The 11,835-nt window shown below is 30.5% G+C and overlaps 1 protein-coding gene across 2 annotated transcripts; it reads left to right on the top strand.

Annotated features, from left to right (window-relative positions):
- Positions 1–4,434: 4,434 nt before the first annotated feature.
- On the top strand, positions 4,435–11,135 carry LOC137808377 (uncharacterized). Of its 2 annotated transcripts, none has more exons than XM_068609568.2 (22): positions 4,435–4,793; positions 5,084–5,240; positions 5,830–5,909; positions 6,058–6,144; positions 6,260–6,310; positions 6,401–6,518; positions 6,736–6,792; positions 6,905–6,969; positions 7,106–7,189; positions 7,267–7,317; positions 7,398–7,460; positions 7,666–7,712; positions 7,836–7,905; positions 8,028–8,090; positions 8,855–8,944; positions 9,035–9,073; positions 9,209–9,436; positions 9,542–9,627; positions 9,803–9,851; positions 9,931–10,011; positions 10,126–10,219; positions 10,661–11,135. In XM_068609568.2, the coding sequence occupies exons 2-22, from the start codon at positions 5,123–5,125 to the stop codon at positions 10,861–10,863; spliced, it is 1,824 nt and encodes a 607-aa protein (XP_068465669.1). In that variant the 5' UTR covers positions 4,435–4,793; positions 5,084–5,122; the 3' UTR covers positions 10,864–11,135. The 2 variants fall into 2 exon arrangements, with proteins under 2 accessions (XP_068465669.1, XP_068465590.1); XM_068609489.2 differs by having other exon boundaries at positions 4,448–4,762.
- Positions 11,136–11,835: the final 700 nt, after the last annotated feature.

Genomic DNA, 11,835 nt, shown 5'->3' with positions numbered 1-11,835 from the left:
TTAGAATCTAAATTGGCTTAATTTTTTTTTTATTTAAGCGAGCTTTCTTAAAATATTTAGGAAAGTAAATGTAAAAATAAGCTTAGTACATTTAGTCCTTTTGATCTGTTATAAAATAAATATTAATTTTAATGCAATACTTAATCACATATAATGTTCTTGCTCTTTATATTTAGTGAGTATTGGTAAATTTGATTAAAACAAAGTGTTTAATAAACTTGTTGGGACAAATTTATTAAGAAACACCTTTAAAAAAGAAAAAATGGTTAAAATTAGTTTACTCAAAAACTATTTTTATAAACTTTCTGAATATAATATGTTTAGATAAACTTCTTCATAAGAAGTATCAACAAAGAAAAATGAAATACATTTTCTTATAATTTAAAACTAATTTATAGACAAATTAAAAATGGAAATTACAAAAAACTACAAGAAAGAGATTCCACAAATGAGATTATATGTAAGTTGATTTCAATTTATGAATAAGCTCATTTATTTATTTATTTTCTTACTTTTCTCTTCTAGGGTTTTTTGAAGAAGTTTGTTCAAACATATCTAAATTATTTTATTTTAAATTTGTGAAGAAGTAAATTTTCTCTTTCCCATTTTCTTTATTTGTTTTATAAGTGCTCACACAAGGTGAGTTAGTGTGAAGAAACCAGAGAAACAGAAAACTACATATTAAGGTTATTACAAACATTAACCCTATATAATAACAGCATGCACTAATTCACATGCATCCATTGGAGTGTGTAGCAGCCACATCTGCAACTGCTGCCATTGCAGAACCAAGAAAGTTGTCTGTGATTGCCATTGCAGAAGCATGACCAAAGAAAGTCTTCTGTCATGTTGAAACAAATTTGGAATCTGTTCGGTGCCGAATCAATCTCCATTGCAGGTGTAACACTTGGCATCCATGCATACTTTTTAGGGTTTATCTACTGCAATGAAAAAATGACATTGGAGGTAAGTAAAAAGTGAAACAAAAGTGTCTATTTTCTAGAACTTTGAAATGGTCCTTGCTGAGGAATCTGTTTATAACTGAGCCAATGCATGTTGATTTCCACACTTCGAGATGCATCAGATGTGTCGTGTTCTTGTGATGTCAACTTTATATGATGATTCCATGCTGAATGCATTGGGAACAAGAATGATGACATGGAAGCAAAAATACTAGGGTTTTCTACATTTTTTTAGTGCATGATTTTAAAATATTAGGTTTAGTTTCTTTTTGTTGCTCTTAAAGTATGATGATGATAAAATAATTTTAAGAGTACATTTTGCAAGGTTTCTTCCCAAACTCTTATAAAAAAAATAAAATTGTTTAAAGTTACAAATATAGAGCATTAATTAGAGATTGAATGATTTTGAGGTAAGATTGTATGTTGAAGTACAAGTTGATGGGATTTTGAGTCAAAGTGATAAATTCTGATTTATATCAGTATGAAACAGTATAAAAATGTCTTGTTGATAAGAAGTAGAATCTGGATTTTTAGATAAATAAGTATAAAAATATTTTGTGTAAATTTTGTTCAACTCTATTGGTGAAAGAAAAACATTTTGACAGTATGTTTTGTGTAAAAGTAGTTTTAAATTTTGTTTGTTCAAGTTTATCAAACTTTTATTTGTCATAATTTTTTTGAAAAGCCTAATTACACTATTCAACTTTCTTTTCTTATGTATTTTGCTTCTTTTCACAAATTCATTAAGAAAATAAAATATTTTGTCTTCATTAGTTATTTGATTACACAAATTAAGATACTAGGTGATGAGAAGTTGAATGAAGTTCTAAACACTTGATATAAAAAATACAAGAAAACACTCTGATATGGGAAATTGAAGTAGATGTTTACGAACGGTGATTCTGATGGATTATGTATTAGTATCTGTTGGGATTAATATGAGTGTTATAGAAGATGTCAAAGTTGACAAATTACTTTGAACAATTAACAATTAAGATGCACTTGAAGATTACTGTATTATTGGATAAAAGTGATTCAAGTGTAATTTGTTATATTTGTTCTCTAGAATGAGGATGTTTGAAAATTTATAAGATACAAATGTGTGTATTTCTATTTTGTTGAGACCCTGAACGATCTGTTATGTCCCTAGACGATTTGTTGAACCATTACACGGTCTAATACCAAAATATTATATGTGGAGTTTATGTTATTTTGTTTTGACAATAACAAAAACTATCGGAAAAGCTAAATCTAGTTCACATAACATGCATTTGATTTGTTGAGATCTTGGATGATCTAAGATCCTATAACAAAAACAACTTGAATGGTTTATTTGGTTCTAGCAATATTTGGTATGTGGTAAAATATTTGAGCGTATAAAGTTTTGTTCATGCTAAACAGTCTAATGAACGTCGACTAACACAAATTTTTTTATTTCTAAGTACATATATCTACTATATAAATTGTAACAATATCTTATTTTTGTGAATGTAAGGGAAAAAACACTTGCTCATATAACAATTTAAATATTTTAAGAAAAATATCAGATTTTATTCAACATAAGAATGTAAAAAAAAAAATACACATTTATTTAGTATACTATATATAACTATGAAAAGGAATTTAAATTTATAACCTATAAAATACCTAAAATTTTCACCATTAAGTGAATCTTACAAATCTCTATAAAAAAAAACTATAAAAGAATTAAGACTTAAATGAACTTTAAATTTGACTATGACTATTTTTGTTTTGAATATTTAATATATATTTTTCAAAATTTGGTATTTAATAAATTTTAAATTTTAGTTTAAATTTATGACATTATTTTTGTTAATTTTATTATTTATATTTCTTGTTAAACTGAAACACATATTTAATGTTTAAAAGTATATGTATCAAATTTCTTATATTATGCATATTGACACAACATGTTAATATATTATAAAATATAATTTGAGAGACCAAAACAACAATCTAAAAATATTTAAATAAAAAAAATATAAATAAAGACTATTTTTTTATAAACTTAAAAAACAAAGTTAATTATTAGATAAAAATGAAGAAAATATTTAAAACTTATACGTTATGACTTTAAACTTATTTAAGTAAAAGATAAATAAACTGCATAAGATAAAGTACATTTTTATTCATTAACGTTCATTTTATTTATAAATAAACCGTTTAATTTTTTTATTATTAAAAATTAGGCTTAGTTTTCACATTTTAAAAATACACTGTACACTATAATGTAAAATATTTTTACATAATCATTCAATCACAACCATTGCCCATGATCTGTTCCAATTTTATAATAATCAATTAAAGATACATTAATGATGTTGACTGTGTAAACAAATTAAAATGTAGGAACTAACACAAATTTGACATATTTTTGGAAAAAAAATTAAAATACAATTTACTTTGTAGATTTAACATTGTAAAGTTTTATTTAATATAATTTTAAAAAAATAGTTTACTTATTTTTGTTAATTTTTTTATCTATACTTATTAAGTTAATAGTTTATATGACTGAAATAGATATGTTAATATAATATATTTTTTTATATAAATTTTAATTTTTAATTAATAAAACATATCTTGAAGATATTTCTAATTGTAAATTTTCATAACTATTTGCACACGGATAAATTATTTTAATTATTTCGATTTTACTTTAAATTGTTATATATTTTTCATATATTGTGTATTTAATACTAATCTCATACTATTTCTTACAACATTTTTATTCAAATTAAAAATATTTTTTTAAATAGAAATAAAATATTTAAATAAGTAAATATAGAGTTAAAATACACATTGTAGTCTCAAAAACCTTAAACATAACAAAAAATAAAAATATATTTACCATCATCAACAAGATGGCGTTAAAGTATAATTCCGATACAGTATAATAAATATTGTAAATAATATAAAATCAAAACGAATGATATGATATAAAAATATTCAAATAACAATAGTAAATTTATTTTGTCATTATTAATATCCAAAAAGCAAAACAAGAGATTTTAACCTTGTACAAACAAAACGAAACATAATAAAATCATGTCTAATTGTAAATAAAGAAACAAAATAACAAAGAAATATTTTATATAATAAATAAAAGAAGTAAAAGTGAAAAGTTAACAACTATTTTAAGAAAAATCAGAAACTAGAATTTTTAAAAAAATATAATATTCTTTTATTCTACTAAAGCAAACCCAAATAATAGGGTAAGAAGTTTTTTGAGCTATTAAAAGGTTAATAATTAACTATAATGAGACAAAAATTCAAAACTAAACCAAGTTTTTGTAACTCATTCTTAACCACATTTAAGAAAGAGAAATGATTTTTTTTTTCTTTAACTTTTGGTGAGAAAAAACAAATACTATTTCATAGTTTTTAAAAAATAATAAAAAAAAGTAATTATTATTATTATTTGTATTTAATTAAATTGATTTTTGTGGGTTTTGGTTCCTATATAAATTGAAAAAGAGGGGGAGGGAGGCTGGTTGTTCACCCGCCGCCTGAAGAAAAACGAGAAGAGTGGCTGCAGAGAGGGAAAGAAAAAGGGTTCAACCAATTCACACATCACGCATTCCTTCCCACTCCAAAGCTCAAACCTTCTCTTTCTCTTTCCTCTCTCTTGCATTTCTTCTCAACACTTCTCCATTCCCATCCCTGATTCAGATTCCAACCCTTCAAACTTTTCTCACCAATACCCTTTTTTTCTTCTTCTTTTTCTCCCACCGGAGGATACAAAATACCCCTTTTCGCTACCACCCTCATTGCCACCTAAGGTTTTCACGCACACCCATCTTCTCTTTTCGTGTAAAGTTTTGGTCTTTCTCGTTATTTTTCTCGTGGTTGTTTGGTTCTGCATGTGGGTCATTTTTGTGCAATGTCACTGCCGTGTGTGTGTCCTGTCATCTCGTATTTGCATTTTCGTGGAATGTTTTTGTTGTTGGTGGTGGCGGTGGTTTCGTTGGTTTTGGTAGTTTTCTGGCTGAGTGGTGGATCTTAGAAATGGTTGATAAATTCGATAGCACTGTGTTGGGTTTGAGTCTGACGTTGTTTTTGTTTTGTGGGTACTGACGTGTGTGTGTTTGCATGTGGTGTAGGAGAAACAGCAAAAGAGGGGTTTCGTTTCAGAGAGAAAAATGAAGTACGTGTTGGTGACAGGTGGTGTTGTGAGTGGACTCGGGAAAGGAGTCACTGCAAGCAGTATTGGCGTGCTCCTTCAGGCTTGTGGCTTTCGAGTTACTTCTATCAAGATTGGTATATTTTTTTGTTTTTTTTTTTGGATTTAATTGTCACTCTTTTCCATTTCTTGGAATATTAAGAAATATGGAATGGAATGGGGGTGGTTTTGCCGTTGCATTTTTTGTTTGAAACAAGAAGGAATGGAATTGAGCAGAAAAATATGTTTTTTGTACATATGGGATGAAATTACTTTTTCTTTTAATGTCTTTTACTTTATTTTAAAATATCCAAACAATGTAATGGTGAGTTTATTTCTTTCTAGCATCTGATCTTTGTAGCATCTGATCTTTGTCACAGTTTGCATGCATGATTCTGAACTGATTATTATTGTTTTATGAATAATCTTTTTATTTATTTGAAATAAGTTGAACATACCTTAATTGATAATGGTGAATGGCAATGTAAATTTCAAGGGGAACCGAGAGAGATAGTATTTTTTTATGTATCTGTGTTGGCATAGATGAAATGGCTGGCTTGTGTTTTTTAAGTTGGTTATGCTGTAAAAGCCTGGTCTTTCTTTTGTTGTGAAACCGTTTTTGGTATGCAAAATAATATTTGTTTTTATGCAATTAGAGTTGTGATTAAACTTATCTATCTCTTGCAGATCCCTATCTGAACACTGATGCAGGAACAATGTCTCCTTTTGAACATGGGGAAGTGTTTGTTTTAGATGATGGTGGTGAGGTAATATTACCTGACCTCTTTTATATGCCATGTACTCATTTCTTTGAACCATTGGCCATTATCATGCGAATATTCAATCTTGTGGTTGAATTCAGTTATAGTAAAAGGATACCATTTCATTCATGTCTTATTTGCAATTTGGTTAAAGGTTGACCTTGATCTTGGAAACTATGAACGTTTCTTGGACCTCAAATTAACTCGTGACAATAATATCACAACTGGAAAAATTTACCAGGTTAGTAAATTGTCTATTTTTTTCCCTTTTAAAATGTCTTCTGAAATTAGTTAGTTTATCTTCCTAATTGTGCATGAATTCTTAATGTTTTGTTTTTATTTTGAATGCCTTTTAGTCTGTTATTGCAAAGGAGAGAAGAGGAGATTATCTTGGCAAGACTGTGCAGGTACATCTAGTCTTCTGTGTTCATCTCCAAATATATTTGTGATGGGTTGAATGCGTCTTGGTTCTGATTTCATCTTTCTTGTACTGGTAGGTTGTTCCACATATTACTGATGCCATCCAAGAATGGATAGAGCGTGTGGCACAGATACCTGTTGATGGAAAAGAAGGCCCAGCTGATGTGTGTGTCATTGAGTTGGGTGGAACTATTGGTAAATTAATATTTTTTTGATATATTTTTTATTAAACTAGAATTTGATTTTCAATAGTATTATAACACTATCCGTATTATTCATATTTTAATTTTAAAAATCATGGAAGGGGTCAAACCAGAATTTCTTACTTCAAAAGTAGGACTGTAGCAGTACTATGCAAATGCTTGAGCCTTCATATTTTCAATGCTAATCAAATGACTTTTCTTTAATGTAGGGGATATTGAGTCTATGCCTTTTATTGAAGCACTTGGCCAATTTTCGTACCGAGTAGGTAATAATTGTCATGCCTGATGCCTCATATTCTACTGAATTATATTGACTAATTTCTGTTGGGTGTACTTCAGCAAAGTAGTGTTGCTTATCTGACTGTTTCCTTTTCCTAGGCCCCGGAAACTTCTGTTTGGTTCATGTCAGCCTGGTCCCTGTTCTCAATGTTGTTGGTGAACAGGTATAGTGCAAACTGTTTGCTATCAGTGAAACATTTTTATTCATCCTTGTTAGAACTAAACTAGAAATAAATGTATTTAGATTTAGATATATTTTGCCCAGTTAATAAATAGATAGGGATCGTTATTGCATTGCAGAAAACAAAGCCAACTCAGCACAGTGTCCGCCAACTTAGAGGGTTAGGGTTGACTCCAAATCTTCTTGCTTGTCGCAGTTCAAAGGTCTGTCTATTGCTGTTTAACTTTTTCTTTTCATGTTGGTTCCACATTTTGATCGTAGCTTTCTCTGTCTTTTACAGGAACTTGATGACAATGTTAAGGAAAAACTTTCTCAATTTTGTCATGTTCCGGTAATGATACAAATGTTGACAATTTTCACCTTGTTATCTTTATTCCCTTGCATACTCAAAGGAAACTTTTCCATGTGCAGTCTTCAAGCATACTTACTCTCTATGATGTTCCAAATATTTGGCACATTCCTTTGCTATTAAGAGTGAGTAATTCTGTGATATTTTATGAAACTGCTTTTTGTGGTTGTCTTTATTGTATCATTAGAACCCTCTTTGTGAAGTTTTAAATTGTTTAGCTTGTGGTTTACGTATATTTTTTCCTTGACAGTTGAATTGCATTATTTTTTATTAAGCAATGTAATTCATATAATAACCAAATTTTTTCCTTTTTGATATCTTTACTAATAGGACCAGAAGGCACATGAGGCAATCCTAAAAACATTAAACCTGCGAGGGTATGTTTGACAAACTTATTCTTTATTTTAGTGTACATCTTTATCATATTTATATGCTGATGGCAGTTAACTCAAGCAGTTCTGTGATTCCGCTAATCTTTATGGTCCTCCTATTATTTGCAGTGTTGCTACAGAGCCCAATTTTAAGGAGTGGATTGCAACAACAAAAGTATATGACAAATTTCACGAATCTGTAAGTTTCAATATTCCTGATGTAACATCCTCCAAAAACCTTGTATGTTTCATCAGTGTGAGTTTCAATATTTAGCACTGAGTAGTGGCTAGTACTGAGCTCAACTATTTTTTTCTTCACAGGTTAGAATTGCAATGGTGGGAAAATATACAAATCTTTCAGATGCATATCTTTCTGTACTTAAGGTATGAAAATTTGCCAGTGATCTTTGCAATATCTGCAAAATGTGTTCAGGACATGAATTTGATAATAAAGGCACAACTAACTCTTAAATTTTGTCCTGTTCAACCTGTGATTACTGATCTGCAATAATATAATCAGCAATGGGTATCTAATCACCCTAGGATTCTGATGCATGGAAACCTGGATTTGGTATATACCTAGACAAAGCAACAGAACCTTGAGAAAATAAGGAAAAGTAAAAAAAAGGGCTAAAAGGAAGCCCCCCAGATTTTCAGCATTTATAGGGAGTTATAACATAGGACTAATGACAAATTATGAATTACAAACACAAAAAAGATATTGAATTGCTTTTTCTTTCATATGCTATGTTTTCTTGTGCAACTCCATTCTTGATGTCAGGAGCAAAGTGAGTAAACATATTTACAGATTTACTTGAGTAAAAACACCAGGGAAAGTTTTTTCATATCAAATTTGTATTTTCCTGTATGGAATATGCTATCTTTCTTTATTACTATTCTTTATAGATGAACTCATTTGCTTTTTCCGTCAGTGTTTTTTTCTTTCGTTTAAAAGGATGTAATATTTCTGAGGATAAGCCAATGACTTGTTATATCTCAAAATGCATGTACATAACGTAAGTTTGATTTTGAATCTTTGGGTATGTATTGAATTTCCCTATTCAAGTGAATTTGATATGAACCATACTGTTAAGGAATGTTTGAACTATAATGTTGCAGAGGCTGATGTTATTTGTCCTTTTGTGCAGGCACTTTTGCATGCTTCTGTTGCCTGCAACCGTAAGCTTGTTGTGGACTGGGTTCCTGCCGAAAATCTTGAAGATGATACATCTAAGGAGGTGGACATATCTTTCCATTTTTCTGCAAGTCATCTAACTGTTTTGTTTTACTTTATGCCAAATCTCTGATGATCTGTTTACTTCTTGCAGGATCCTGATGCACATAAAGCTGCTTGGGCTCTGTTGAAGGTTTGTTCTGTGCTACCATTTGGACTGTTTTAGACTAAATGCTTTAATTGTGTCAATGCTCTTATTGATCATTAATGTATTGGAATGTAGATGTAGATTATCTTGAGATGTTCCCTTAATGAACTCTTATTGCAGGGTGCTAATGGCATTCTTGTTCCGGGAGGATTTGGTGATAGAGGAGTGCAAGGAAAAATTCTTGCTGCCAAGTATGCTAGAGAAAATAGTGTTCCATTTCTAGGCATTTGCTTGGGGATGCAAATTGCTGTCATTGAGTTTTCAAGATCTGTTCTTGGTCTTCATGATGCTAATAGCACAGAATTTGATGCCAAGACTAAAAACCCATGTGTCATATTTATGCCAGAAGTATATTTCTTGATACACCCATTTTACTCTATTCATATTGTGATAATATTCTTCCTTGGTAAATTTAGTTAAGATGGTTTGTAACTTTGTATTATACATCAATAGGGTTCAAAGACTCATATGGGGGGAACCATGCGTCTCGGTTCAAGGAGAACTTACTTTCACGTTGCTGACTGCAAATCGGCCAAGTTGTAAGGATTAACAAGTATTTCATATGTTGTCATTTCCTGTAGGATAACACTGATAAAAGGCTCCAGCCGTAAAGTTTGTTTATAAGTTTGATATTAGGAGTTTAGTTCAGATGGTATCATATTGGTCTCCATAAAAAATTGATATAGAAGCCATATAATATTATGTTTTTATTAGGTATGGCAATGCACACTTTGTTGATGAGCGACATCGGCATCGATACGAGGTAAATCGTGTTACTTGTAGAAGCTTCCTTTATCTGAAAGATATTGAATCATGCATACAATAATCGCCTTGCTGTACAGGTTAATCCTGACTTGATATCACAACTCGAGAGTGCTGGTTTGTCTTTTGTTGGCAAAGATGAAACAGGGAAGCGCATGGAGGTGTGTGCCTTTGATTGATTAAACCCTTAAGGCATTAATCTTGAAATTGCCACAATTATTAAACATAGACTCACTCCTTTCGTTATTATGTGAATGCGAATTATACAAATGCAGATAGTTGAATTACCTAGCCATCCTTTCTTCATTGGTGCTCAATTTCACCCAGAGTTTAAGTCAAGACCAGGGAAACCTTCTCCATTGTTCCTAGGTATTTTTCCAGAGTTACTTCCTGTTTATTTTTCTTCCATTTTGCCATGGTTATTGCTGATATCAATCCTCTTTAGTGCTGAACCATATATTGAATTTATTGCCATTGATTAAGCAGGGAATCTGCATCTTGGTAAGTTCCAAACTAGGGTGGAGAAATCTACGAATTTGCTTCAAAAACATTGTCTTTAGTGTCATCACCTTTAACTGAATTTGTGGTTAGGATAGTTCAGTTAGTATAATTAATAGTTACAATGGAAAGTACAACAATAATATACTAATATTACTTCTTTGAATACCTTTCTTGTGCTCCATTTAATTGGTAACTTTTGATATTTGTATTAATCTGTTTATTCATTCACATTGTTGTGTTGAATGAGTTATCTGAGAGAGGAAGAGACATTGAATTAACTAACTAAACAATCCCTCATTGTTGTGACAGGGTTAATAACAGCAGCATGTGATAGGACAGTTGTGGCAGCAAGCAAAGGGTATAACACCAAGCTACCAAAAGGGATACTTGGTTCACACTCACCAATGTTGAAAACACACAATGGAAATGGGTTCAAGTCTCCCAATAGTCCCTTAAATGGTGTATATACAAGTACAACTGCCAATGGGGTGTGTGTGGATGGTAGCTGTTAATCAACTTGGTTGTTTTTGCTTACAAAATATGTGGGGTTTGATTTTCTCCAGTGACAATTTTGTCCACGGTTAGCTTGTACAGTTTTTAGTGGACTTAGTAGTTGGTTAGGGAATTCTCTCTCCAGCATATCAAGCAAATTTTGAGTCTTAACAGCTTTTATATTTCCAACCATATAGGCCACAAAGCTTGTTCATCATACTTGTTCACAATGAATATCAAAACATGCTTGTAGCCTATCATTATCAATCTCCATAAGCCACCTTGATTTCCATTCTAGTTTTGTTCTGTAGTTTTTGAATAATCGAGGGATGATCCTTTGTTCCATGGTTTATTTTGTCACTTTGGATTTTCTTAAGGAGAGAATAACAGAGCAAAATTTGATTTTACACTTTATATTTGTGGTCAAATTTGGTCTTAGTTATTATATTTTAGAATCAATGATTTGGTCTTCGACATTTTTAAGAAAAAGATGGAATTGGTTTTTCACCTTAACTCTTTGTCTTGTCACCAATTCCACAAGGCAGAAGACCTTGTGTGCTAAGGCAAATGAGAAGATTTCTACAATTAGATCCTTTAGGCCAAGGTGGAAAATTATAAAGACCCTTCTCACTTGTGATATTAATTTTGCGGAAGTCACAAAAGAAAAAGGATTCAAGATGGTAAGGAATTAGAAAGAACTTTTTGCTACTTAAATTCTCTGAGATAAACAAGTATGAAGAATTGCCACTTCTGAGCTACTTTACAAGATAAAAAAACCTTAAGACCAAAACTCTTTAACTTAACTGTTGTCACTTGAGATTTACACAATCAAGAAAAGAACTCTCTAAGAAACCTACTTGGATATTATTAACAAAAAGAAGACAAATATTACACACTAACTAATGTTTTATTAGGTTTTATATTGATATTCCTAGTATAGGAGATGCTATTACACATATAATCATATATAGAATTTTTTGATTTTGTGTAAG

Source organism: Phaseolus vulgaris, chromosome 11 (assembly GCF_051622355.1).
Source record: "Phaseolus vulgaris cultivar YP4 chromosome 11, ASM5162235v1, whole genome shotgun sequence".
Classification (NCBI taxonomy): domain Eukaryota; kingdom Viridiplantae; phylum Streptophyta; class Magnoliopsida; order Fabales; family Fabaceae; genus Phaseolus; species Phaseolus vulgaris.
Note: the sequence above shows the minus strand (reverse complement) of the source record. Positions and strands in the feature narration are given on the sequence as shown.